Genomic DNA, 25,397 nt, shown 5'->3' on the forward strand with positions numbered 1-25,397 from the left:
CCCCTCTGTGTTCCTCCTTTTTAAAAAATAAAATCTTTTCTTTGAGCAAGCTTTTGGCCCTAAAATGTAAGCCCTGTGTATAGGTCGTCATCTTGCTGTTTGATTATCGCTCTTGTGAAGCAAATTTGGATGCTTTGCTACATTAAAGTTACTGTATAAATTGCTACTTTAACAAGGTTATTCAGCCCTTGCTTTTTTCCTGAGAGAGGTCGTAAAGGCAGACGTGCCAAAATGTCTGAACTGGCTATTTTAATAACGGCTAACAGATGCTGCCGAAGTCAACAATCAGAAAAGGCTCTCAGATTTTTATTCAAACCACTCGTACAATGAAAGGGGAGTGGCCAGTTTTGCCAGTTCAGGCTTTTTTTTAGTTCTGACTTAGTTTTAGCTGGGGACCCAAAGGAACAGCTCCATGTTGATCCTCTCTCTCTCTGACATCTCTCTCCTGTGAGAACCTGTGATTGAATTTACCGTTTTGCCAGGGGGTGTGTTTATGGGATGTTGCAGGAAATCCAAACCGTTCTTTAAGTTGTGTTTGTGTGTCAGTTGAGTTTTCAAATAGTTATGGTATTCTAAATTTGGTTTTCTTTTCATCGTGTGTAAATAAATTCAGTTTTATTTGAAACCGTGTGGTTTGACCAATTGCATCACTCCTGGGATATTCGCCTTACATCTGCTTAAACAACTAAAAAAAGTTAAGTTCTGGGCTACCTTGTTAAAATGTTTTGAGTGGGTCCAGCCTGGTCCATAACAAAATGTAAGATATTGCCAAACAGCGTTTTTGTGAAAGGATAGGATTGGGGAAGCTTGACCAAAATCATGCTTGATATTTTGTATAAATTTTAATCGTCTCTGTCCAATTGTTGCCAGTAGTTTTGATTTACATTGGATGATTGCCCATAATGGTGAATGTCTCCTGACTGAACAATTCATGCAATGTCTTATGTTAGTAATTCTTGCAAAATAGGAATAACAAGGTATTGCAGAGCTCTGAAGCATTGTGCAAAATTTCTTGCAATATGTAATCTTCTTTGAAGGCACTTCCCAGTAATCTGTATATGAAAAGACTTCTGGGAAGCAGAGAGAAACTAAAATGCCATTCTTTTCCTGAAATTGTAGGACAGCACAATAAGTCATCAGCTCTTCAGGTTGGCCAGTTGCATGTGGCAGAACTGAAGATACCATCCCATTGGCTTTCAACTCCCATTTAGGAATGGTGTAGGGTTTCTGGTTTGTGGTCAGAAATTTGCTGATTTTTAAGTGGTTTGAATCACCCCCAGATCCCTGGTTCTGACTTATTTTGGGAACATGAAATGAAGAAGGCAGTAGACAGATGTTTCAAGGCAAAAAAATCTGTGTTTATTTAAATACAAAAAGGTAAGTATAATTCAAGAAATAAAAAGGCAAATGTGATAGAAAAGTTAAATTGACACAATTATACATAGACGGTAATTAGATACAATATCAAATTAAACAGGTTAGAACACTATTGGAAGCTAAACAGCAGTTTTAATCACAGATATTTTCCTCAGGCTTCCTACCCTTGGGGTCCCTGCTCTGTCACTACCTGCTTTCCCCTCCTTGCTAGGTAGGCTGGAAACTTTTGAGGTATCTGGAGTTTCAGCTCATCACTGGGGAAAACACAGATTTAAAGTGTGTCCAGTTGCTGAGGTTCTTGGGTCAGAAATTGGCTAGCTGAAAGAAGACAGAAGGTGGTGATTGATGGGAAATGTTCATTCTGGAGTTCAGTTACTAGTGGAATACCACAAGGATCTGTTTTGGGTCCACTGATGTTTGTCATTTTTATAAATTACCTGAATGAAGGCGTAAAAGAATGAGTAAATTTGTGGACGGCACTAAGGTCGGTACATTTGTGGATAGTGCTGAAGGATGTTGTAGGTTACAGAGGGACATAAATAAGCTGCGGAGGTGGGCTGAGAGGTGGCAATAGAGTTTAATGCAGAAATGTGTGAGGTGATTCACTTTGGTCGGAGTATAGGAATGCAGAGTACTGGGCTAATGGTAAGATTTTTGATAGTGTAGATGAGCAGAGGGCTGTTAAGAAGGCATATGGTGTGTTAGCTTTTATCAGTAGAGGGATCCAGTTTCGGAACCATGAGGTCATGCTGCAGCTGTACAAAACTCTGGTACGGCCGTATTTGAAATATTGTGTACAGTTCTGGTCACCGCATTATAGGAAGGATGTAGAAGATTTGGAAAGGGTTCAGAGGAGATTTACTAGGATGTTGCCTGGTATGGAGGGAAGGTCTTATGAGGAAAGGTTGAGAGACTTGAGGCTGTTTTCGTTAGAGAGAAGATTGAGAGTTGACTTAATTGAGATATATAATCAGACGGTTAGATTGGGTGGCCTTTTTCCTAGGATGGTGATGGCTAGCACGAGGGGACATAGCTTCAAATTGAGGGGTGATAGATATAGGACAGATGTCAGAGGTAGTTTCTTTACTCAGTAGTAGGGGTGTGGAACACTCTGCTTGCACAGTTATAGACTTGCCAACTTTAGGGGCATTTAACTGGTCATTGATAGGCATATGGACGAAAATGGAATAATGTAGGTTAGATGGGCTTCAATTTGGTTTCACAGGTCGGTGCAACATTGAGGGCCGAAGGGCCTGTACTGCGCGATAATGTTCTGTGTTCTTGCCGTTGGTTCTCTTAGCTTGGAACAGGCATGTATCTGAAAGCTCTTCTCCGGATAGTGTTTGGTTGGTAACCCCCTCTCGGATGTCCTTTGTTGCGATGCATGCTCTTGGTTTTGGTCTCCTGATCCAGCTTCTCAGTTCGGCCTCTGTGGTCGTCGATTCCAAAGCTGCTTGTTGGGGCTGGAAGCCTGTGGGGAAACTGTTTCTGCAGGAGCTTGATGTTTGGAAAAAACTCTCTTGGATCTCTCTCTCTCTCCTGCCAGTAGCTACAGGATAGCTTTCAGGGTGGCAGCTATATGGGATCCTTCTTCTGGCAATAGCTATGGGCATAATTACCTCTGCCGAGATGAGGGCTTGTAATTATAGTTAGCCAAATATGTTGTTCTTACAATAGTCTCTTTGTTGTTTCTTTTGAGATGAATTAGTCTTCCTTATTATTAGAGTAGGTGCAAATATGTTTTCTATCAGGGGTGTATGGGCTTTCTGATTGTATGGAATATCCTCTGTTTAAGTAATTGAATATCTGGTGAAGTTGAAGGTCTTGGAATTTGTGCAGTCTCCATGTTGTCTGAATTCATTTTTGTCATAAAGGTTAGTTCATTGCTCTTATAGGGCTCAGGTGTGAATAGGTTTCCCCAGCTTCCAGATAAACTGTCCCTGTGACTGTGTATTCCAGCATAGCTCAGTTGCTGGGGTTTTCTTTAAGTTTAACTTCGGGGAAAAAAACCCTCCAAAAGTCTGGTGGAAGTCCAGTCATTTTAGATGGTAGGGAATCTTTTCAAACTGGTTTAGAATTTTGCCCAATCCTACAATAGGTTCTTCAGGCATTGACGCCATTGGAATATAGATTTGACAGAGAAGTGTTGGAGAGCTGTGGGTTATGGGTGCCATATGCAAACTGAATCTCATTGGGTCATAAGCACCTTTGAATGCAGAAATAAAAAATAGCCTCATGATATGACGGAGGGCATTATACAAAGGCTACAAGGTATGATTGGGTGAAGAAGTAGGTGGATGTGGCTAAGAGGAAAATAGGGGATCAGTAATGGGCCTTGTATTGATTGACTGCCAAAACAAACACTTGATTTTACAAAGCATCTTTGTGTACTACTATACTCCCACTAGTGCTGTGGGAACTTGCTCATATACATGACTGAGCAGGCAAGGATCTGATTTTATGTCTCATTGTATAAGGTCACTTCTGATAATGCAGCATTCCCTCAGTATCAGTTATGGCTCAAGTGCTACAGTGGGAGCACCGATCCCAGAACCTTCGACATCGACATCAGAATACTACCCAACTGAGTGACATTGACACATGGTTGGTAGTGCTTGCCATATCAACTCTCTTATACGTACACAGACTATTTATAGGGTTTGTTTTTTAAGTGATAAAATGTTGCTGATTAGAAAGTGCAAGGGTGCTTTTTTTTTAAAATGATAAGGTTGCTTTCTACTTTATTCAGTGAACAATAAAGCTGTTTCTAAATTCAAGAAAATTCCTCAGCTCTTCATAATAAGAGTTGTCAGAGGGATTACCTAAAACCAGCATTCTTCATTCCAAAGTAAAGTTCCCTTAACATTGTACCCATCAAACAATCCCAGGACAGGGACAGGGACAGGGTGGGGTTAGATACAGAGTAAAGCTCTCTCTACTCTTTTTAAACTGAATGCAAAGCTTCTTTGACACTCCCCATCAAACATTCCCAGGACAAGTACAGCATAGGCTTAGAAGTAGAGTAGAGCACACCACCCTTTTCACTCTCTTCACCCTCTTAAGCGAAAAAAGCTCTCTCTACTATTGTATCAAGCATTCCTAGAGTAAAGCTACTCCCCATCAAATACCCACAGGACAGGGATTAGACACAAATTGAGGATCCCACAACATTATCCCAAGACAGCTTTCCTGTTGCAAATGGAGAACTCTGCTCCCTTTATGATTTTAACTTGAATCGCTGAGGGAAATTGGTTGCCACCCCTGGAGACTCCAGAAATTGAAAATTAGCTTCCAGGGCTAGAGTCAGAGAGATGTACAATATGGACAACATCAAACAAAACAATGTTTTGATTACTTGTATTAGTTTAAAAAAAAAATCAGAAAAGTTGGGTGTAGAGGTGGAGTAAGGACTTTCAGTAATGGTCAAGAATAATTCAATCAATCAGCAAATTAAATTATTTGTTTTCTGATAATGTTTGTGATGAATGTGCTGAGTTATCAATGATGATAATGTAAGAGTGGGTGGGTATTGGAGGTAGGAGATTTATCACCAGACATTTATCTAACTAGACAGCTCCCAGTCGGTAGTGGCAGGTCATTTCTTTTGGGTATGTCAAGGCAAGCTTGTCCTTTCTCATTCTCAATCTACCTGAAATCAGGAGTAGATTTAATCGAGGTGTTCAAAATTATGATTGGTCTCAATAAAGTAAATAAGGGGAAATGGTTTCCACTGGTGTTTGGATCAATAACCAAAAGACATGGGTTTAAGGGAATCTCAAAGACTTTGGCACAGGAAAGCAGACCGAATAACCTCTTTGTATGGCATCATAAACAAATTGATGATTGTATCCAGAGTATTTGGCGGGTGGAGAGAAAATAAGGGCTGTTTGATTTCCAAAATCATAAGCAAGCTGAGGGTCAGGGGGTTCGGAGACCCCTCTCCCACTGCTTAAACTAATCAAAAATCTAAAAAACCTTCTGCAGTTAAACCTGGATTGAACATTACAACCTGTAACTCCTTTAATGTTTTTATACATTAATGGAAGCTCCACGGTTCCATCTACAGGTAAATGCTTTCTTAGCATATTGGGATCAGTGTTAAAAGATTCTGACAAACAGGGATAATGACCAGATTGTCTGTTTTTAGACGTTGGTTGAGAGGAAAATATTGACCCAGGACACAAGGGAGAACTAGGTGGCGGCACAGTGGCTCAGTGGTTAGCACTGCTGCCTCAGCACCAGGGACCCAGGTTCGATTCCAGCCTTGTGGAGTCTGTGTGGAGTTTGCACATTCTCCCGGTTTCCTCACACAGTCCAACGATGTGCAGGCCAGGTGAATTGGCCGTTCTAAATTGCCCATAGTGTTAGGTGCATTAGTCAGAGGGAAATGGGTCTGGGTGGGTTACTCTTTGGAGAGTTGGCATGGACTTGTTGGGCCAAAGGGTCTGTTTCCATACTGTAGGGAATCTAATCAACCTGCCTACTCCTCTGTAGTGTTAGGGATTTTTCATCAAGATGGACCTTTGGTTTAACATCTTAGTGCAATAAGTTGATTAACAGCACAATGATAACATTGAGTCAGTCTACAACACAGAAAGTAAGTCATTTAGCCCATATAATCCATGCTGCTATTAATGCTCCACAAACACCAACTCCATGCTCAATCTATTGACTACCACCTGACCTATTTAAATAAACAATTAACAGTAAGCCTGATTATGTGGTACACCAATGAAGATTTCATACATACATCATCACAGAATGAGATGCAACGTTATCTGATCCTGCTTTCTTTGGCCTTGTGGCAAGATGAAGCCACAATAAAATATTGCTCAAATAAAACTGTTGCTTTCAACACTTGCAATGGTTTCCAAAAATACTCCTTAGTGTCACAATGACACTAAAAATGTTATATCTAACAAGTCAATTGATCTGGATAATATGCTGACTGAGCTAAAATATAAACGGCATCAGCAGTTCAATGGAAATAGACAGGCCTGACTGAGAAAAAACAGGAAAGAAGGAGGGTCATTTCATTTGGGGCTTGCCTTGAATGCAAAAGAGCCAGCACCCCTAACCAAGGCTGTCACCCCACACCACCTTCTGTAATGTCTGTCTTAAACAACACCCCCCCGCTCATTGAGTCATAGAGATGGACAGCACAGAAACAGCCCCTTCGGTCCAACTCATCCATGCCGACCAGATATCCCAACCCAATCTAGTCCCACCTGCCAGCACCTGGCCCATATCCCTCCAAACCCTTCCTATTCATATACCTATCCAAATGCCTTTTAAATGTTGTAATTGTACCAGTCTCCACCACTTCCTCTGGCAGTTCATTCCATACACGTACAACCCTTTGCATGAAAAAGTTGCCCTTTAGGTCTCTCTTATATTTTTCCCTCTCACCCTAAACCTATGACTCCCCTACCCGAGGGAAGAGACTTTGCCTATTTACCCTATCCATGCCCCTCATGATTTATAAACCTCTATAAGATCACCCCTCAACCTCTACAACGCTACAGAGAAAACAGCATCAGCCTATTCAACCTCTCCCTACAGCTCAAATCCTCTAACTTTAGCAACATCCTTGTAAATCTTTTCTGAACCTTTTCAACTTTCACAACATCCTTCCAGTAGAAAGGAGATCAAAATTGCACGCAATATTCCAAAAGTGGCCTAACCAAAGTCCTGTACAGCCACATGACCTCCCAACTCCTGTACTCAATACTCTGACCAATAAAGGAAAGCATACCAAACGCCTTCTTCACTATCCTATCTACCTGTGACTCCACTTTCAAGGAACTATGAACCTGCACTCCAAGGTCTCTTTGTTCAGCAACACTCCCTAGGACCTTACCATTAAGTGTATAAGTCCTGCTAGGATTTGCTTTCCCAAAATGCAGCGCCGTGCATTTATCTGAATTAAACTCCATCTGCCACTTCTCAGCCCATTGGCCCATCTGGTCCAGATCCTGTTGTAATCTGAGGAAACCTTCTTCGCTGTGCACTACATCTCCAATTTTGGTGTCATCAGCAAACTTACTAACTATACCTCTTATGCTCACATCCAAATCATTTATATAAATGATGAAAAGTAGTGGACTAAGCACCGATCCTTGTAGCACTGCACCAGATATAGATCCGTCCTCACTCAATAGCTGCAGGATTTCTGTTTTCAGGGCAGCTTGGATCCTCTTTAGGTTCTTACTGCTCTCCTGCCAATAGCCTGCACCAGGAGTGATGGAACTGCTAGCTAGTCAAACTAGTGACTTCTCTTGAGGACAGCACTTGGTCTCAATTTAGCCTGCCTGTAGTGTGTTGTACTAGTGGCTTTCTTGTGCATTTCCTTCTGACTCCCCTCCTTCAAATGCAGTCGCATCTATTCTCCTCAACGATTCCCTATTCTCACCACTCCTTGGTAAAATACATTTCTCATGTATCCCCCATGTGATTTATTTAGCAACAGTCCTGTATCAATTAGTTTCACTTGAATTGTAAACATTTTATCAACAACTTTGCAAATCCCTTCACACAAGAACATGAACTAGGAGCTGGAGTAGATTATGTGGCCCCTCAATCCTGTTCCACCATTTAATAAGATCATCTGATTGAAACCTCAAATCTATATTCCTGCTTACCCAATAACCTTTCACTCTTTGTTCACTCAGAATCAATCTACTTCTGCCTTTAAAAATATTCGACATCTTAGCTTCTCCTACCTTTTCAGGAAGAGAAATTTTGAAGACTCTCAATCTATCATGAGAAAAAAAACCTCATCTGTTTAATGGGCGACCTCTTATTTTTAAACAGGGGCCTCTCGTTCTAAATATTTTCATTACAGGAAACATCCCTCAAGTTATGATCATGTCTCTTCTTACAAGCCATTCTGCCCATTTCAATTATTAGTCTGATAAACCTTTGAATTGCTTCCAATGTATTTACGTGAAGAATACTGCACACAGTCTTCCAAATGTGGTCTCACCAGTGCCCTGCATTACTGAAGTATAGCCTCCCTCCCTTTGCATTTAATTCCCCACAAAATAACTGATAATCTAATAGTCTTCCTAATTACTTGGACTTGCATTGACCTTTTGTGATTAATGTACTAGGAACCCAGAACCATCTGCATCTCAGAGCTTGCAACCTCTCACCATTTAGGTAATTTGATTTTTAAAAAATTCTTCCTATCAAAATGGATAATTACACATTTTCCCATCTTATACTCCATTTGCCAGATGTTTGCCCACTGGTTTAACCTACGTAAAGACTTTTGCAACCTTTTCATGTCCTCTTTACAACTTACTTTCCTACTTATCTTTGTGTCATTAGCAAATTTTGCAACCATACCTTCCGTCCCTCCACCCAAGTCATGTATGTGCTTTATTAAAAAGTTGAGATCCCAGCACTGATCCCTGTGGCACACAATTCATTACATCTTGCCAACAGGAAAAAAAGACCCTTTTATGTTTCCTCTCTGCTTCCTGTTACCCAGCTAATTTTCTATCTATTTCAAAATGTTTTGGCTACACCATTGAGGTTTTAGTTTCCAAAATAAAAATGAAGAGATTTGATATGGCACTTTATCAAATGTCTTCATAGTCTTAAAGACCTTGGTCTTGCCTAGAGGCAAGAGTTCTAGGCCTGTTCATCCTTTACTGACCTGCATATCTCTCAATTGATGATAATTAGATAAAAATGAACAACAAGGAGAAATTTATTCCTCAAGTACAGTGCAAAAAACAGATTATCAGATCACTGCGAAATTGTTGTTTGTGGGATTTTGCTGTATGCAGATTGGGTGCTGTGTTTTCTATACGACAACTATGATGAGATTTTGGCTCTAAAGTGCACTGGGAAATGCTGAAGTTGTGAAAGGCACTAAAGAAATGCTTGTTTTTGCTTTGACAAAATCACAGATGTGATTGTAATAGTCAGAGTCTGGATAAAGTGATGGGCCAAATGCCCTTTTCCTACTCTGAATTTGCATTATTTTCCTTGCTGAATTGTCCAGCTATTTGTCTGCAGGAGTAATTGCAACTACATCTGTTACAGATTAGAGTGTGCTCACTCAAATGATTCACATTACAAACTTGGGGTATGTCACTCCCTAACTGATTGAATCTTCCCTTTGCATGTGCCACGGCAGGTGATGTCCTGCTGTGATGCCCTTGGTTTAAACAAGAGAGCTTGGCCATTGAAAGAACCTTTCAACACTGCATTGTTAGGATGCACAGTCAGCTGCATTCCAATAAATAGTTCCTGTTATTCCTCCAAGCAATAGTTTGTCACATCAGCCTGTACAGAATGGTCCCTGCCATCCCCAGCCCTGGCTTGATCACAACTCTGTTGTTCAGAAAGGACCACTGTGCAGATGAGAAAGCTCGGAAGGAAGAACAGGACGAGTGATCCTGCTAGGATGAAGCCACCTGCAGTCATGAAGGATGTGGTGTAACTTCCTGTGAGATCCTCCAGAAACCCTAAGTGGGAGAGACAAATTAGAATCACAAGTCACTAAACTCAATGTTTAATCTTTATTGCAGTTGCAGACTCAACCCACTCATTCCTGGTTTTGATGGCTCAGAGCCACACCTATTAAATGATGTTAGAACAGCATGCTTGGCTTGAAGAATACAGGTGAAATGTACAAAAAAAACAAGAAAGTTATGCAGTTAATAAGAATTGTTCACGCAGCAAATTACATCCTCGAATTCTCTGCCTACAAGGGTGGAGGAAGCAGATTCAATAGCAACATTCAAAGGAGAAATCAACAAATATTGTGAGGGTGACATTAATAGAGCTCTGAGCAAATAGCAAAGGGTGTGAGATTAATTGCATAACTCAAAGATGTAGAGACAATGAACCAACTGTGATGAATTATTTTTGTTTCTTCAGATCACAGCCTGAAGACATGAACCAAATATCAATACCACAACTTCCATCAAGGAGGCTGGAACCCGAATATGTTCCTGCTGAAACAAGGATCAAATCCTGTGCTGGCACCAATCTGACCAGAGCAGCCAGCTGAGCTAACCAACCTTCAACCCTAAGGATTGGCTACTAACACATGTGCCACAAGACCTACCTGATTTTATATTGATTCAGTCCAGTCCCACTTATAGTTGGGTTTGCTTTATAATGAGGGAATTTAAATACACCAGCAAGTGGTAATTGACAGAACTAATAAGACTCTATCTCAAGTAGGGGCAGGCTGCCTAATGTGGCCAGAAGGTGGGAGGGACGGGTGACTTGCTGGGGGACTGTATTGAATGTAGTGTTTTTTATGTAATTGGACTGTCTTATGTACAAATGTCATTGTTACTGTTTTATAATGATTGAAACTGGGATTTGAGGTTTGTCCTCATTTCCCTGAAAAATTGTAGAACGGTAGGGTTTGGGGCCTGGCTTTGCCATTCCTCTCCCTTGTAAAATTGCTGTTTTTCTGTATACAGCTGTTAATGTTAATTGTTTTGTAAACTGTGTATTGTTTAATAAAATAATAAGACTCTATCTCCAGACAGCAACAACCACCACCAGTCAGTAAACCTCTGAAAAACATTATTGTAATATATATTTCTGTCAGAGCTCTACAGAGATATCAGTTGCAACCAACTATACGGAGATAGTCAGCATTGTATTAGAAAAAAAATGTACCTATAAAGCATTCTTAAAAAATGTTTTATCCATCTCATTTTTCTGGCTATAATATTTATTTCACATTTGTAACTGGATAGTTCAAATTCAAAAACTCAAAACTGGACAAATTTAGAAACAGAAATCTTCAGCACTTTTCACAATCTCAGGTTGTTCAAAAGCAGTTGACAGCAAATTCATCACTTATGAAGTAAGGCCACACAAAGCAGTAAAATCATTCAGTCACAATCCTCTAAGGGGGTTGTGACATCTTTTGAGTTTAATTGTCTTTCCTAAAGTTTCAATTTGAACATGGTGAAAGAATCTAATGGGGGATTTGGGACATTCAGTCATGTGACAAAGAGACCCCAAGGTGGAGTAGAGTTCATTTATGCATGGGATGAAGAAACCCTGATCCTGAGTGGCCATACCTCATCCAGGAAATTGGGTTCCACTGCAGCATGGTTCCTGCTTCTGATCCCAATTGGAAAATTTAGCTCTAAGTGAAGATTTAATGAGCGTTTGGTAGTATAGAAGTTGAATTTTGCTAAAACAAAAGTGACCACGCTGGCGAAACCTTTTGTCATACACTCATATAGCCTGCCTGTTGTTGTGATATCTGGCATTGCACCATACAAATTAGTCATTTATGCACTTGGCAGAACTTTTTTTAAAATTGAATTACTGCTGATATAAGTACTAATTTTTGTCATAATTTTCAATGGGATCATGTTCTAATTTCAAAAGTTATTTCCTGTTTGCCCACATTCCAACCAGATTTTTTGGAACCTGAAATGTTATAGTTTGTATGTGTCATGAAATCATTCATTTGCGGCACTTCGTTTAAATAGATTTCTGCCTCATTTGCAGGAAGGTTTTGGTCCATACCCAGCCACATCCGAGTAAATCTCTTCTGAACCCTCTCTAGCTTAATAATATCCTTCTGGGTGACCAGAACTGAGGAAGAGAATGTCAAAGACTAATGACTCCATTAGAGAAGGAATCCCCCTTCATTCCTACCCAGAGTGGGAAACTATTTTGAAACTGTGTCCCTAATTCTACATTCCCACAAGGTGAAATACTCTTCTCAGCACCTATCCTGTCACGTCCCCTCAGAATCTTGTATGTTTCAACAGGATCACCTCTCATGCTCAAACTAAGGCTCTGTCTGCTTTTTCCCCCAAGTGGATGTAAGATTGCTTGTTGCTACTTCAAGAACATGAATGCTTTTCCAAGTGTTCTGGCCTATATTTATCATGCAATTAAAATCAATAAAAGCAGACTGTCTTCTTCTGTCCTCATTTATAAGGATCAGGCTATGGACTTCTTTTATCCACTTATGGGCAAAGTTATGCAGTGGTTTGTCATTGCCTGTGTAGGATAGCTGACCAGGAGACTCACCCACTCTTACTGCCTGCTTTCAGTTTTATTTACAAAGATTTATCTGGTGGATAATTAACCTGTTTCAAAAGCACATTCCATGGTCAATGAATTCTACTATTCCACTCAATTCTGGAGTTTCTGATGTAGAGATAGGGCTGCTACCCACTGTGCTGCAAGACCGATAAAGACAAATTATCCATAATATCACTTTTTTTGTAGCATCTTGCTCTGCACAAATTGGGTGCTGTGTTTCCTAAATTATGATCGTAAATTCAGTTCAAAATGTCCTTCATTGGCTCTTAAGCAATTTTGTTTGTTCTCAGGATCTGAAGTCATGAAATTGCAGTAGAAGAGTTCTTTAATTGTGACTTCAAAAGCAGGCCACATTAACAGCCAAATGTTACAACTACACTCCCAGACATAAGCCAAATATGAGAACAGCCACAAGCTGTCTGTAAATGACAATGCTCCTGACAATATTTATAAAATGTATTCTTTAAAGATGATTAAATCTTGAATAGCTCTGCTCCATTTGTGGATCAGCTGGTTAGGAGAGGGTTGCTGAGTTATACAGAAAGTTTTCCAATTTTCTACGTTAACCCACTTTAGGCAGGGATTAATGGAGGGTGTCAGTGTAGCCTTTAGTTATTTTTCCCAGGGAAAGGAAAATTGTCAGGGTTCCCACTCCCGTTTTGATAACCATTACCATTTGTTGCATGTGGATACCGCACGGGGACATGACCTGTGATGCCTCCACTGGTTGAGATGGTTGCAGAATGATCGGTCCAGCATATTAAGAATTGTATAGAAATAGGCCATTCAGCCCAACTGATGTATCTTGGTGTTTCTGCTCTACAAGCTCCCTCTCATCCTATTTCATCTCATTCTATCAACATGGCTTTCTAATCTTTCTCCCTTGTGTGTTTGTCTAGGCATTCCCTTATACACATCTCTAAAATCACCTGAAGTGCGATTCCTACATTCTCAGTTTTCTTTGGGTAAAGACGTTTCACCACAATTCTTTCTTAGACTTACTGGTGAATAACTTATATTTAAGAGCCACGAATGATTACTTAGATGAGGCAAAACTCTTTAGAATTGTATCCCAGTAGAAGTCAACATACCTGGTGAAGATGATGATGAAAATAAGAAGAGTAGAATGAAAGCAGAACAAGACATTTTATTACCTGATAAGGGAGGCCCAAGGAGTCCGCCAATACTTAGGAGCATCAGAAAGAGCCCAGTTGCATTGAGAATCCGTCCAATTCCTACGATATCTGGGAGCGTGGAGAAGAAGAGTGGGGCAAGGCCTCCAGAACAGAAGCCATAAAAAAAACTGACCCCCACTAGACTATAGTACGTGCTCCCAACAGGAATGAGGAGAAGGCTAATTCCAGTGACAATACTCCAGAGGAATAACATGTGGATTTTTCGGATCAGCTTGAGATCTGCCAACCAACCAGAAAATAGCCGTGCAATAGTCTCAGCGATGGCAGTGACAGACAATAGGAAGGCAGCTTTATAATCACTCAATCCAAGATTCTTTCCATGGGCCACCAGATGGATGTAGGGCACAAAGTATCCTGTGGTCATCAGAGTAACTGCAAAACTGTACACCATAAAGCCTCTGTGCAGGAAAAGGGTCAAATCAAAGGCAGAGGTCACTTTGTTCCAAAACTCAGTGCTCTTCTTTCCATTGGCAGAATGTCCCCTTGAAGCAACTAGAAGGTCTTCTTGGATGGTGATGGGTCTGAGCAGAGCTGCACAGACACAGAGATTCAACATCATTGCAGACAGGATCTGAATGGCCCCACGCCATCCATACACATCAATTAGGAGCTGAAACAGTGGAGAGAAAAAGAAGGAGGCAACTCCCACTCCAGTGAATGCCAAACCGGTTGCCAAGGCTCTACGTCTCTTGAAGTATCTGGAGATCATGGCCATTGTGGGGGTGAAGACCAAAGCCCAACCAAAACCTGGAGAGTGAAGCAAGGGATAATGGAAACATGTTTTCCAAATTAGTGTGGAGCCATTGCATGGTTTAACACCCAAAGTCACCAAGATCTAAAAACTCGAACTCCTCACCTCCCATTGTCTTTTCCTTCGTCATTCAGGCATTTAAAACCAAAGCATAGTGTGATGTCATCACTGCTTTTCAAACTACTCCAAATTCCCCTCTCACTCTTTCAAATATGAATTGGATATAAATATAAATTTTAAGAGGAAATGAATTGAATGGCTTGGGGCAAAGGGTGATTGACTGGGACTAATTCAATAGCTAGCAAAGACCGAGCACGAGTGTAATGGGTCTTATAGCCTCCTTCTGTGAGATTCTATGATGAGATGTCATGTGATGAAAATTCATGTGACTTCCAGAAATCTTTCCAATCAGAGTTAGTAAAGTAGTGGAACTGGGCGGCACGGTGGCTAGCACTGCTGCCTCACAGCGCCAGAGACCCGGGTTCAATTCCCGACTCAGGAGACTGACTGTGCGGAGTTTGCATGTTCTCCCAGTGTCTGCGTGGGTTTCCTCTGGGTGCTCCGGTTTCCTCCCACAGTCCAAAGATGTGCAGGTCAGGTGAATTGGCCATGCCAAATTGCCCATAGTGTTAGGTAAAGGGGTAAATGTAGGGGAATGGGTGGGTTGCGCTTTGGCGGGTCGGTGTGGACTTGTTGGGCCGAAGGGCCTGTTTCCATACTGTAAGTAATCTAATCTAATGTAAGTAATCTAAACGTATCATTCATGGTGAATGGACATTTCATGGATACAGGGTTGTGTTTGGTTGTGATGGTCTTCCAAGTGGGTTAAAATCTTCGAGGAGAAAGTGAGGACTGCAGATGCTGGAGATCAGAGCTGAAAACGTGTTGCTGGAAAAGCGCAGCAGGTCAGGCAGCATCCAAGGAACAGGAGAATTGACGTTTCCTGAAGAAGGGCTTTTGCCCGAAACGTCGATTCTCCTGTTCTAAGTGGGTTAGCCAGGCAATATTCAGTATCAAAGTTCTGTATGAAAAATGACCATTGGAGGACAGCCACTGCCTGTGGAATCAATGTCCTGGTGAGAGAGTCATTTTTTTAAGGAGGAGATAATTGGAGAGAGATGGACCATCACATACCCAGGATGGACAAGACATATTGGAGCTCTCATATATGTCTCCTTGTTTGAATATAACCCATTATGAATGCTGAGGACTTGTGTGCAACTGCAGAGTTAACAGAGAGTTAAGAGAACAGAAATAAACTCGGATCAAGAAATCTGACAAACAGCCTACAGTAAACACATTGTGCTGACCTGTCAGAACTCCAATGGAGAGGTACAAGTGCAGAAGGCTCTGTCCAAATGAGGCTGTAAGCATTCCCAGGAAAGCTAAAATTGCACCAACCATCACCACAGGGCGAGCTCCATAATACATCCCAAATACACTCCCCACTGGACCTGTAAATTGAAACAAAATGGAACTTTGGTCTATATCTTTAAAAACTAGTAGACAAATACAAAACTAAAAAAAGGCAAATAGATATAAGGTCTTGTGGTATAGCCTTTAAACCAGAGGCTCAGGTTTCGTGTCCCACTCTAATAGTTGATGTCCAAAGAATGCAAGTATCAATCCTCACATCCTTCCAACAAATGCTAGTGGCAGGCAGTAAGAGGGCCAAAGTTTCAGTCATATGATGGAATGGAAATTGAAGTCTTTGCCATCACTATCCATAGCTCCAGGCTATTCATGAATCTAAAAATGTATGCTGCCTCAGCACCACTTGGCTGCAAAGTTGTTGTGGATCAGACTTGTGTCAATAGAATGGGATTCTACTGGGCTGGTTATGGGATCTGTTGCCTTGACCTGGCACTGGTGAATGTTGTGATGCTGTAGGTCAGACCTTTCTTCAGGCAGAGAACTCAAGAAGAACAAAAAGGCTAATAGGTTGTTTGAATTCAATTCAGGAAGGTTTTGTAAGTTTTGTTACAGCTCTGGTTGTGGCTACAGTTTTTATTTTAATCTTTCATGATATGTGAGTGCCACTGGTAAGACCAGCATTTATTTTCTATCCCTCATTGCCCTTGAATTGATGAGCTATCTAGGCCCTTTCAGAGGGCAGACAAAAGTCAACCTCATTTCTGTGCACCTGCAGTTATATGTAGCTAGACGGGATAAGGATAACAGATTTACTTCCTTAAGGAACACTAGTGAATCAGATGGGTTTTACGACTATTGATGGAAATGTGTTGCTGGAAAAGCGCAGCAGGTCAGGCAGCATCTAGGGAACAGGAGAATCGACGTTTCGGGCATTAGCCCTTCTTCTTTACGACTATTGACAATGCTTACATGCTCACCTGCAGACTTTTTTTGTTCCAGATTTTATTAAATTCAACTCGAATATTGTGACATGGAGAACATTGACCAGGGGCTCTCGATTACCAAACACCACTGCCTCCCCTCCTCTGGAGCACTGCATTCAGTTCTGGGCATCACTCCTTTGGTCTTGGAGAGGGGATGCAGTGCAGAATCACCAGAACAATACTGGGCTAAAAGGGTTGAATTATGAGGTTAAAAATCACACAACACCAGGTTAAAGCCCAACAGGTTTATTTGGAAGCACTAGCTTTCAGAGCGCTGCTCCTTCATCAGGTGATTATGGAGTATAAATCATAAGACACAGAAATTATAGCAAAAATTTACAGTGTGATGTAACTGAAATTATATATTGAAAAAGACCTGGATTGTTTGTTAAGTCTCTCATCTTTTAGAATAAACATGTTGGTTTCAGTTCTTTCATACGTAAATTGCAGAACTTTTTTAAAGTTACATTCTCAAGTGAACTTTAACAATTGGTGTCATGTTGACCCAGATAATGCATTGAAGGTGTGAGGTGCCCTGTGTGAGACTGTCTGTGCCACTATGTTCAGACTGATTCTAATCTAAAAATTGATTACACGAACACACTGACATGCACGCACACACACAGAAATTTTTGGGGTGAATTTGTACTTGCAGATTTACATTTCATTTTGCTCAAAAACTGCATGAATCAATGTAAGATTCTGTAAATCAATTTTTAGATTAGAATCAGTCTGAACATAGTGGCACAGACAGTCTCACACAGGGCACCTCACACCTTCAATGCATTATCCGGGCCGACATGACACCAATTGTTAAAGTTCACTTGAGAATGTAACTTTATAAAAAGTTCTGCGATTTACATATGAAAGAACTGAAACCAACATGGTCATTCTAAAAGATGAGACTTAACAAACAATCCAGGTCTTTATCAATATATTATTTCAGTTACATCACACTGTAAATTTTTGTTATAAGTTCTGTGTTTTATGATCTTATACTCCACAACCACCTGATGAAGGTGTAATGCTCTGAAAGCTAGTGCTTCCAAATAAACCTGTTGGACTATAACCTGGTGTTGTGTGATTTTTAACTTTGTGCATCCCAGTCCAACACTGGCATCTCCAAATCTTGAATTATGAGGACATTGTGGTATAATATTGCCTTGACTTTCGAAAATTAAGGATGATCCCATTGTGGTAAGTTGACTGGAAGATTTGATTGGATTGATTAAAAACTATTTCCACTGGTGGGAACAGTCTTGGATAAGTAAGTAGAGTCTTAAAAAAAGGTCAGGCTGCTAAGGGATGATGGCAAGAAGCACCTCTTCACATAAAGACAAATTTCCCCATAAAAAACCTGATGAGGTCAATCGAAAATGTTAAAACTGAGATTAACAATTGATTTTTGTTGAGTAAAGATATTGAGACGTAAAGAACTAGGCTGGGTAAATACATTTAAGATACACATCAGTCACGACCTAATTTAATGGCAGAATACATTTGAGGAGCTAAATAGCTTCCTTCAGTTCATGAGTTTGTCTCCAGAAAACAGTAATTGGGCCATTTGACCTCACCATGTCCTTTGAGGAGAGATATTCTTTTAAAAGGATGTAAATTTGAAGAGCAAGAAAAGAAGAATCAGGACTAACTTGCAAACTGTTGTGTTGCCATAGCGATGGAAGTGATCCATGAGACACGACTAGATGACTCTTGGAAGTATTGGATGAAATGAATGAAGAAGACTCCAAAGGATCGTGTGACACCGACCAAAAGGCAGTTATTCAAGAAGCCAGCCAAAACGATCATCCACCCCCATCCACCATCTGGGGACTTGATGATGACTGGCTCGGCCATTGCAGGCTATAATGAGATCTGTGGAGACAACACAATACTGAACAGATCAGTGGTGAGGCCCAATCCCTTTCCTGTCTCTTGGCCAAGAAATACTGACCAGCAAAAACTTCTTAATATTTTCCTGTTACAGGCTTCAAACATCTGCAGATAATTGTTGGTGTGCTGATATGTGAGGTTAATGGGTTGTGACAATGGATTGTGGGGACAATGGTTTGGGCGGCACGGTGGCACAGTGGTTAGCACTGCTGCCTCACGGCGCCGGAGACCCGGGTTCAATTCCCGCCTCAGGCAACTGACTGTGTGGAGTTTGCACGTTCTCCCCGTGTCTGCGTGGGTTTCCTCCGGGTGCTCCGGTTTCCTCCCACAGTCCAAAGATGTGCAGGTCAGGTGAATTGGCCATGCTAAATTGCCCGTAGTGTTAGGTGAAGGGGTAAATGTATGTAGGGGTATGGGTGGGTTGCGCTTCGGCGGGTCGGTGTGGACTTGTTGGGCCGAAGGGCCTGTTTCCACACTGTAAGTAATCTAATCTAATCTAATCTAATCCCAAATATTTACATGATTAGTGATAGCTGTGGTTACAATTATTCCTTAATTGACCTGGGTTGGAGATAGGGAAATAAATCAGTCTGTGTTCCTGCACCTGAGCATGATCACGCTAGCCTAACTGGAAAATGTTTGTGTGTGATGATGCTGATTGAGGACAATATTTAACTTTCCCTTGATTTCCAAATACCCTCCCAACAGATGACATTTCAGAACTGGAAGGGCAATTATTTCTAATGTCTTTTACCCATATGCTGTAGTTGGAATGTGAGACAGGGTTGAATGTTACTAGTAGCTATACTTCTATGGGCCTTGTTGAATTCTGGCCCGGAGGTCTGCCTTCTGTGAAGCTTTTGAAGTGTGAATCTGGTGATCTGGGGCTGAGCCTGGTGCTCAGAGAGGGGTCTCAAAGTGAGTTTGCTTCGGTTAGCGTCAAAGAGTCATAGAGATGCACATCATGGAAAGAGACCCTTTGGTCCAACTCATCCATGCCGACCAGATATTCTAACCTAATCTAGTCCCATTTGCCAGCCCATATCCCTCTAAACTCTTCATATTTTAGGATGGGAGATATTTCAGTGTTGTAAGCACACTCTCTCTTTGCTTTTATGTATTGAAATGCTGACTTTCCCTTGATGCTTTCTTTCACCTTTCAACTATGCCTATAACTGGGAGGTGTTGGCCTAACGGTATTATTGCTGGACTGTTAATCCAGAGACTCAGGTAATGTTCTGGGGACCCAGGTTTGAGTGTCATCATGGTGGAACTTGAATTTAATATTTTTTAAAAATCTGGAATTAAGAGTTTAATGATGACAATGAATCTATTGTCAGAAAAATCCATCTGGTTCATTAATGTCCTTTTGGGAAGGAAGCTGCCATCCTCACTTGGTCTGGCCTACATGTGACTCCAGGCCCACAGCAATATGGGTGATTCTTAACTGCAATCTGGGCAATTAGGGATGGGCAATAAATGCTGGCCTCATCAGATGCTCACATTGCATGAGTGAATAAAAAAATCCACACAATTAGTGTCCAGTCATACACATTTTGCAAATTGTTTTTCTCCTCTATGTTTCATTTTGCCACATCCCTGTCTTATGCTCTTCAGAATTCTTCATTTAAGTTTTGAAACAGTTCTCCTGAGTCCCCTTCCCCCAGCACCAGAATGAAGATTTGATAGATATGTGCTGTTACAGCTGTGAGGAATTAATCTATTCTTTTCTCTCTCAGATGTGAAATGGCCTACTCTAAATTTTACGTTTTTAATCCTGTTTGGCAATTTTGTTTTGTACAGAAGTGAGGGTACTTTGCAGTTTTTCTATGTTTTTGTGAATAAGACTGGAGTGCTCAAATGACTTTTGAATTTTGGAACATCTCTAGGTGGCTTTAACTCAAAGGAATACTTATTTTTGAAGAGTTGTCAACACTGCAATGTTAGAAATGTAGCAGCTAATTTGTGCACAGCAAACTCTCATAAATACGATTAAACAGCACACCATCTGTTTTTAGTAATGTTGACTGAGAAATAAATATGGGCCAGAACACTAGGAGCATGGTTAATTCAGCTGATGTTCTGCAAATTGCACCACATCCTATTCTTTTTGTGACTGATTTGAGAGGCAGATAGGGCTGTGATTTATCCCTCTCATATGAAAGACAGTGCAGTATTCCTTCATGACTATGCTTAAGTCTGCGGAATGAAGCTTGAATTCCATCTTCTTGACTCAAGGTGAAAAAATGCCACGCACTAATTCACGTCTTACATGGTGAATTGCTAAACGCCCTTCAATTACCTGAGACACTGAAAGAACTATGACTGAAACAATAGAGATTTAATGCTGTAAATAAAGTGTTACACCATTAATACCTGTACCTACTTGTGGAGTTTCCAATTATAAAAGAATCTTATTATCTTATTATAACCAGCAAATCCAGTTAATCTGTTGAAACAACTTACCGACTGTAGGAAGGGAGCTTGTAAGGGGAAGATTGGTGAACAGACAGATATTGTCAGCACAAGAATTCTGGTCAACAGATGAGAGAATACTGTCCCTGGGAGCAGCAGAGTGAGTGAATAACAAGTGGTGAAAAAATTAGGCTGGTTAAAAAATAACTACTGTAGGGTTAGAGTTAGGGATAGTGTACAAATCATTTCCTATACTAGTGAATGAAGAAATGAAAAGTAAAGAAGCTCGGATTTTGATGCATCAGTTCCTCGTTCCCATCACTCAGTTGTGAACCTCCTTTTCTATTCTCCAACTGTAATTGAGAAGGTGGTAGTGAACTGCCATTGTAAACTGCTGCAGTCCCTTTGGTGCAGGTACACCCAGACTGCTGTTAGGAAGAGAGAGTGAAGGAATGAAATGTTTGCCTTCATTGCTCAGCACATTGAATATAGGAGTTGGGATGTCATGTTGCGGTTGTACAAGATGTTGGTGAGGCCACTTGTAGAGTACTGTGTACTGTTCTGGTCACCCTGCGATAGGATGGATATTATTCAATTTGGAGAGGATGCAGAAAAGATAAACAAGGATGTTATTGAGAGGGTTTGAGTTATAAGGAAATGCTGTATAGGCTGGGACTTTTTTCACTGGAATGTCAGATTTTGAAGGATGACTTTATAGAGGTTTATAAAATCTTGAGGGGTATTAATTAGGTGAACAGCAAGAGGTATTTTCCCCATGGTAGGGGAGTTCAAAACTAGATGGCATAATTTTAAGGTGAGAGGAGAAAGACTTAAAAGGGACTTGAAGGACAACCTTTTCAGATAGAGAAGAATCCATAGAATCTCAACAGTGCAGAAACAGGCCATTCAGCCCAAGAAGTCCAAGCTGATCCTCCAAAGAATAACCCACCCAGATCCATTCCCCTACCCTATTACTCTACATTTACCCCTGACTAATGCACGTAACCCACACATTCCTGAACACTATGGGCAATTTAGCATGGCCAATTCACTGAACCTGCACATCTTTGGACTGTGGGAGGAAACAGGAGCACCCAGAGGAAACCCATGCAGACACGGGGAGAATGTCTGTGAAGTTTGCACAGTCACCTGAGGCTAAAATCGAACCTGGCTCCCTGGCGCTGTGAGGCAGCAGTGCTAGCCACTGGTAATTGGAATGTACTTCCAGAAGTAGTGGTAGTTGCAACTACAGTGACATTTGGACAGGTACATGAATAGGGAAGGTTTATGGGCCAAACACTGGCAGTTTGGGAAATTTGGTCAGCACAGAGCAGCTGGACTAAAGGGTTTGTTTCCATTCTGTATGACTCTACAAATGACTATTTATGGGCAACACAGTGGCTTGGTGGTTAGCACTACTGCCTCACAGCGCCAGGGACCCAGGTTTGATTCACACTTCGGGGGACTGTTTGTGCGGAATTTGCACATTCTCCCCGTGTCTGTGTGAGTTTCCTCCCACAATCCAAAGATGTGCAGGTCAGGTGAATTGGCTATGCTAAAAATTGTCCATAGTGTTAGGTGCATTAATCGGTGTAAATTTAGGGGAATGGGTCTGGGTGGGTTACTCTTTGGCGGGTTGGTGTAGAGTTGTTGGGCCAAAGGGCCTGTTTCCATACTGCAGGGGATAGAGTCATAGAGATGTACAGCATGGAAACAGACCTTCTGGTCCAAGTATCAAAGGGTGGGTGAGGTATTGGAGGGAAGGAGAGGTAATAGAATCGAATAACCTTCATTGTAACGGACATTAGCAGAGGATGGGCGATCTTTGAGAAGGTGGAGGAGGCATCAAGAGGGTGAGCCAAGGGTGTGAGTTCGAGAATTGGGTTTGCCAGTTTGGCTCAATCCTCAGACACAGATCGTTCACGTTATGTCTGGCCCGCATCGCTTGGTTTACTGATTGAAACAATCGGCGCCCTTTACACAGGGGACAAAGGGCGTTTTTACAGGCTTGCTGAGGTTATAGCTGTGGCACATGGAAGATAAACATTAGCCGACAGAGCTTCCAACTCCAGAACATTAAAACTCACCCTCCCCCTTTCTCCCCTCCCCCATTCTGCGCCGGCTGCTGAGTTCGGCGCACCGTCCTCCCCCGTGCTGCCTGATCCACCAATCACGGCCCGTCTCCCCACCCACGCCATCCGCTTTCTCCGTTGGTATTTGAAAGCTTCGCCGCTCGAGGCTGCCTGATCCGCCCATCACAACCCCGTCCGGCGCTCGCGCCCCGCGCGCTTTTATGCGTTGGAATTTGAAAGTCTCGCCGCGCCCACCGCTCGAAGTTGCCTGATCCACCAATCAGAGCTCGTCTTCCTCCCGCCCCGCCCTTATCACGCGCGCTAAATCCGATGGGATTTGAAATCCCGACTACGGCCCTGACTCGAGGCTGCCTGATCCGCCAATCACAGCGCGCGCATCTTCGCGCTTTTGGCGGTTGGTTTATCTTTTCGAAGCTCGGCTCACGACGGACTCTGTAGTAAGTTAAAAATCACACAACACCAGGGTATAGTCCTGATTTGGAGATGCCGGTGTTGGACTGGGGTGTACAAAGTTAAAAATCACGCAACACCAGGTTATAGTCCAACAGTTTAATTGGAAGCACACTAGCTTTCGAAGCGACGCTCCTTCATCAGGTGATTGTGGAGGGCTCGATCATAACACACAGAATTTATAGCAAATATTTGCAGTGTGATGTAACTGAAATTATACATTGAAAAATTGATTGTCTGTTCAGCCTTTCATCTGTTAGAATACAGTGATAGTTTTACTTCTTTCATGTGTAAATCACAAAACCCTTTTTTTTAAAAAAAAGTTGCATTCTCGGTTTAGCTGTTAACAATGGTGATAACTAGACAATATGTTGAAGGTAAAAACAATGACTGCAGATGCTGGAAACCAGATTCTGGATCAGTGGTGCTGGAAGAGCACAGCAATTCAGGCAGTATCGAGGAGCGTCAGCAAAATCGACGTTTCGGGCAAAAGCCCTTCATCAGGAATAAAGGCAGAGAGCCTGAAGCGTGGAGAGATAAGCTAGAGGAGGGTGGGGAGAGAGCAGCACAGAGCACAACAGGCCAGTGGGGGAGGAGATGAAGGTGATAGGAGAGGGTGGAGTGGATAGGTGGAAAAGGAGTTAGGCAGGTCGGACAAGTCCGGACAAGACAAGGGACAGTGCTGAGCTGGAGGTTTGAAACTAGGATGAGGTGGGGGAAGGGGAAATGAGGAAGCTGTTGAATTTCCCTTCCCACGTGGTTAAAGATGCCCTCCAACGCATCTCGTCCACATCCCGCACCTCCGCCCTCAGACCCCACCCCTCCAACCGTAACAAGGACAGAATGCCCCTGGTGCTCACCTTCCACCCTACAAACCTCTGCATAAACCAAATCATCCGCCGACATTTCCACAAAAAGACCCCACCACCAGGGATATATTTCCCTCCCCACCCCTTTCCGCCTTCTGCAACGACCGTTCCCTCCGTGACTACCTGGTCAGGTCCACGCCCCCCCTACAACCCACCCTCACATCCTGGCACTTTTCCCTGCCACCGCAGGAACTGTAAAACCTGCGCCCACACCTCCTCCCTCACTTCTATCCAAGGCCCTAAAGGAGCCTTCCATATCCATCAAAATTTTACCTGCACATCCACTAATATCATTTATTGTATCCGTTGCTCCCGATGCGGTCTCCTCTACATTGGGGACACTGGGCGCCTCCTAGCAGAGCGCTTTAGGGAACATCTCCGAGACACCCGCACCAATCAACCAAACCGCCCCATGGCCCAACCTTTCAACTCCCCCTCCCACTCTGCCGAGGACATGGAGGTCCTGGGCCTCCTTCACTGCCGCTCCCTCACTACCAGACGCCTGGAGGAAGAATGCCTCATCTTCAGCCTCGGAATACTTCAACCCTGGGGCATCAATGTGGACTTCAACAGCTTCCTCATTTCCCCTTCCCCCACCTCATCCTAGTTTCAAACTTCCAGTTCCCTTGACTTGTCCGACCTGCCTAGCTCCTTTTCCACCTATCCACTCCACCCTCTCCTCCCTGACCTCTCACCTTCATCTCCTCCCCCACTGGCCTGTTGTGCTCTGTGCTGCTCTCTCCCCACCCCCACCCTCCCCTAGCTTATCTCTCCACGCTTCAGGCTCTCTGCCTTTATTCCTGATGAAGGGCTTTTGTCCAAAACGTCGATTTTGCTGAAGCTCCTCGATGCTGCCTGAATTGCTGTACTCTTCCAGCACCATTGATCCAGAATATGTTGAAGGTGTTGGCCCCCTGTGTTCTCTGTCTATGACCTGATGTTTAGATTTA

The 25,397-nt window shown here is 42.2% G+C and overlaps 1 protein-coding gene across 1 annotated transcript; it reads right to left on the reverse strand.

Moving 5' to 3' along the window:
* Nucleotides 1-9,081: 9,081 nt before the first annotated feature.
* On the reverse strand, nucleotides 9,082-21,186 carry LOC122544293 (monocarboxylate transporter 13-like). The gene is made up of 5 exons (XM_043683383.2): nucleotides 21,087-21,186; nucleotides 18,380-18,602; nucleotides 15,684-15,827; nucleotides 13,581-14,369; nucleotides 9,082-9,857 (listed from the first exon to the last, which is right to left on the reverse strand). Exons 2-5 carry the CDS (start codon nucleotides 18,582-18,584, stop codon nucleotides 9,643-9,645), a joined length of 1,353 nt encoding a protein of 450 aa, XP_043539318.1. The 5' UTR covers nucleotides 18,585-18,602; nucleotides 21,087-21,186; the 3' UTR covers nucleotides 9,082-9,642.
* Between the last annotated feature and the right edge of the window lie 4,211 nt (nucleotides 21,187-25,397).

The sequence above is a fragment of the Chiloscyllium plagiosum genome, unplaced genomic scaffold (assembly GCF_037043375.1).
Source record: "Chiloscyllium plagiosum isolate Xiang-an unplaced genomic scaffold, Cpla_swu_hap1 HiC_scaffold_44, whole genome shotgun sequence".
NCBI lineage: Eukaryota > Metazoa > Chordata > Chondrichthyes > Orectolobiformes > Hemiscylliidae > Chiloscyllium > Chiloscyllium plagiosum.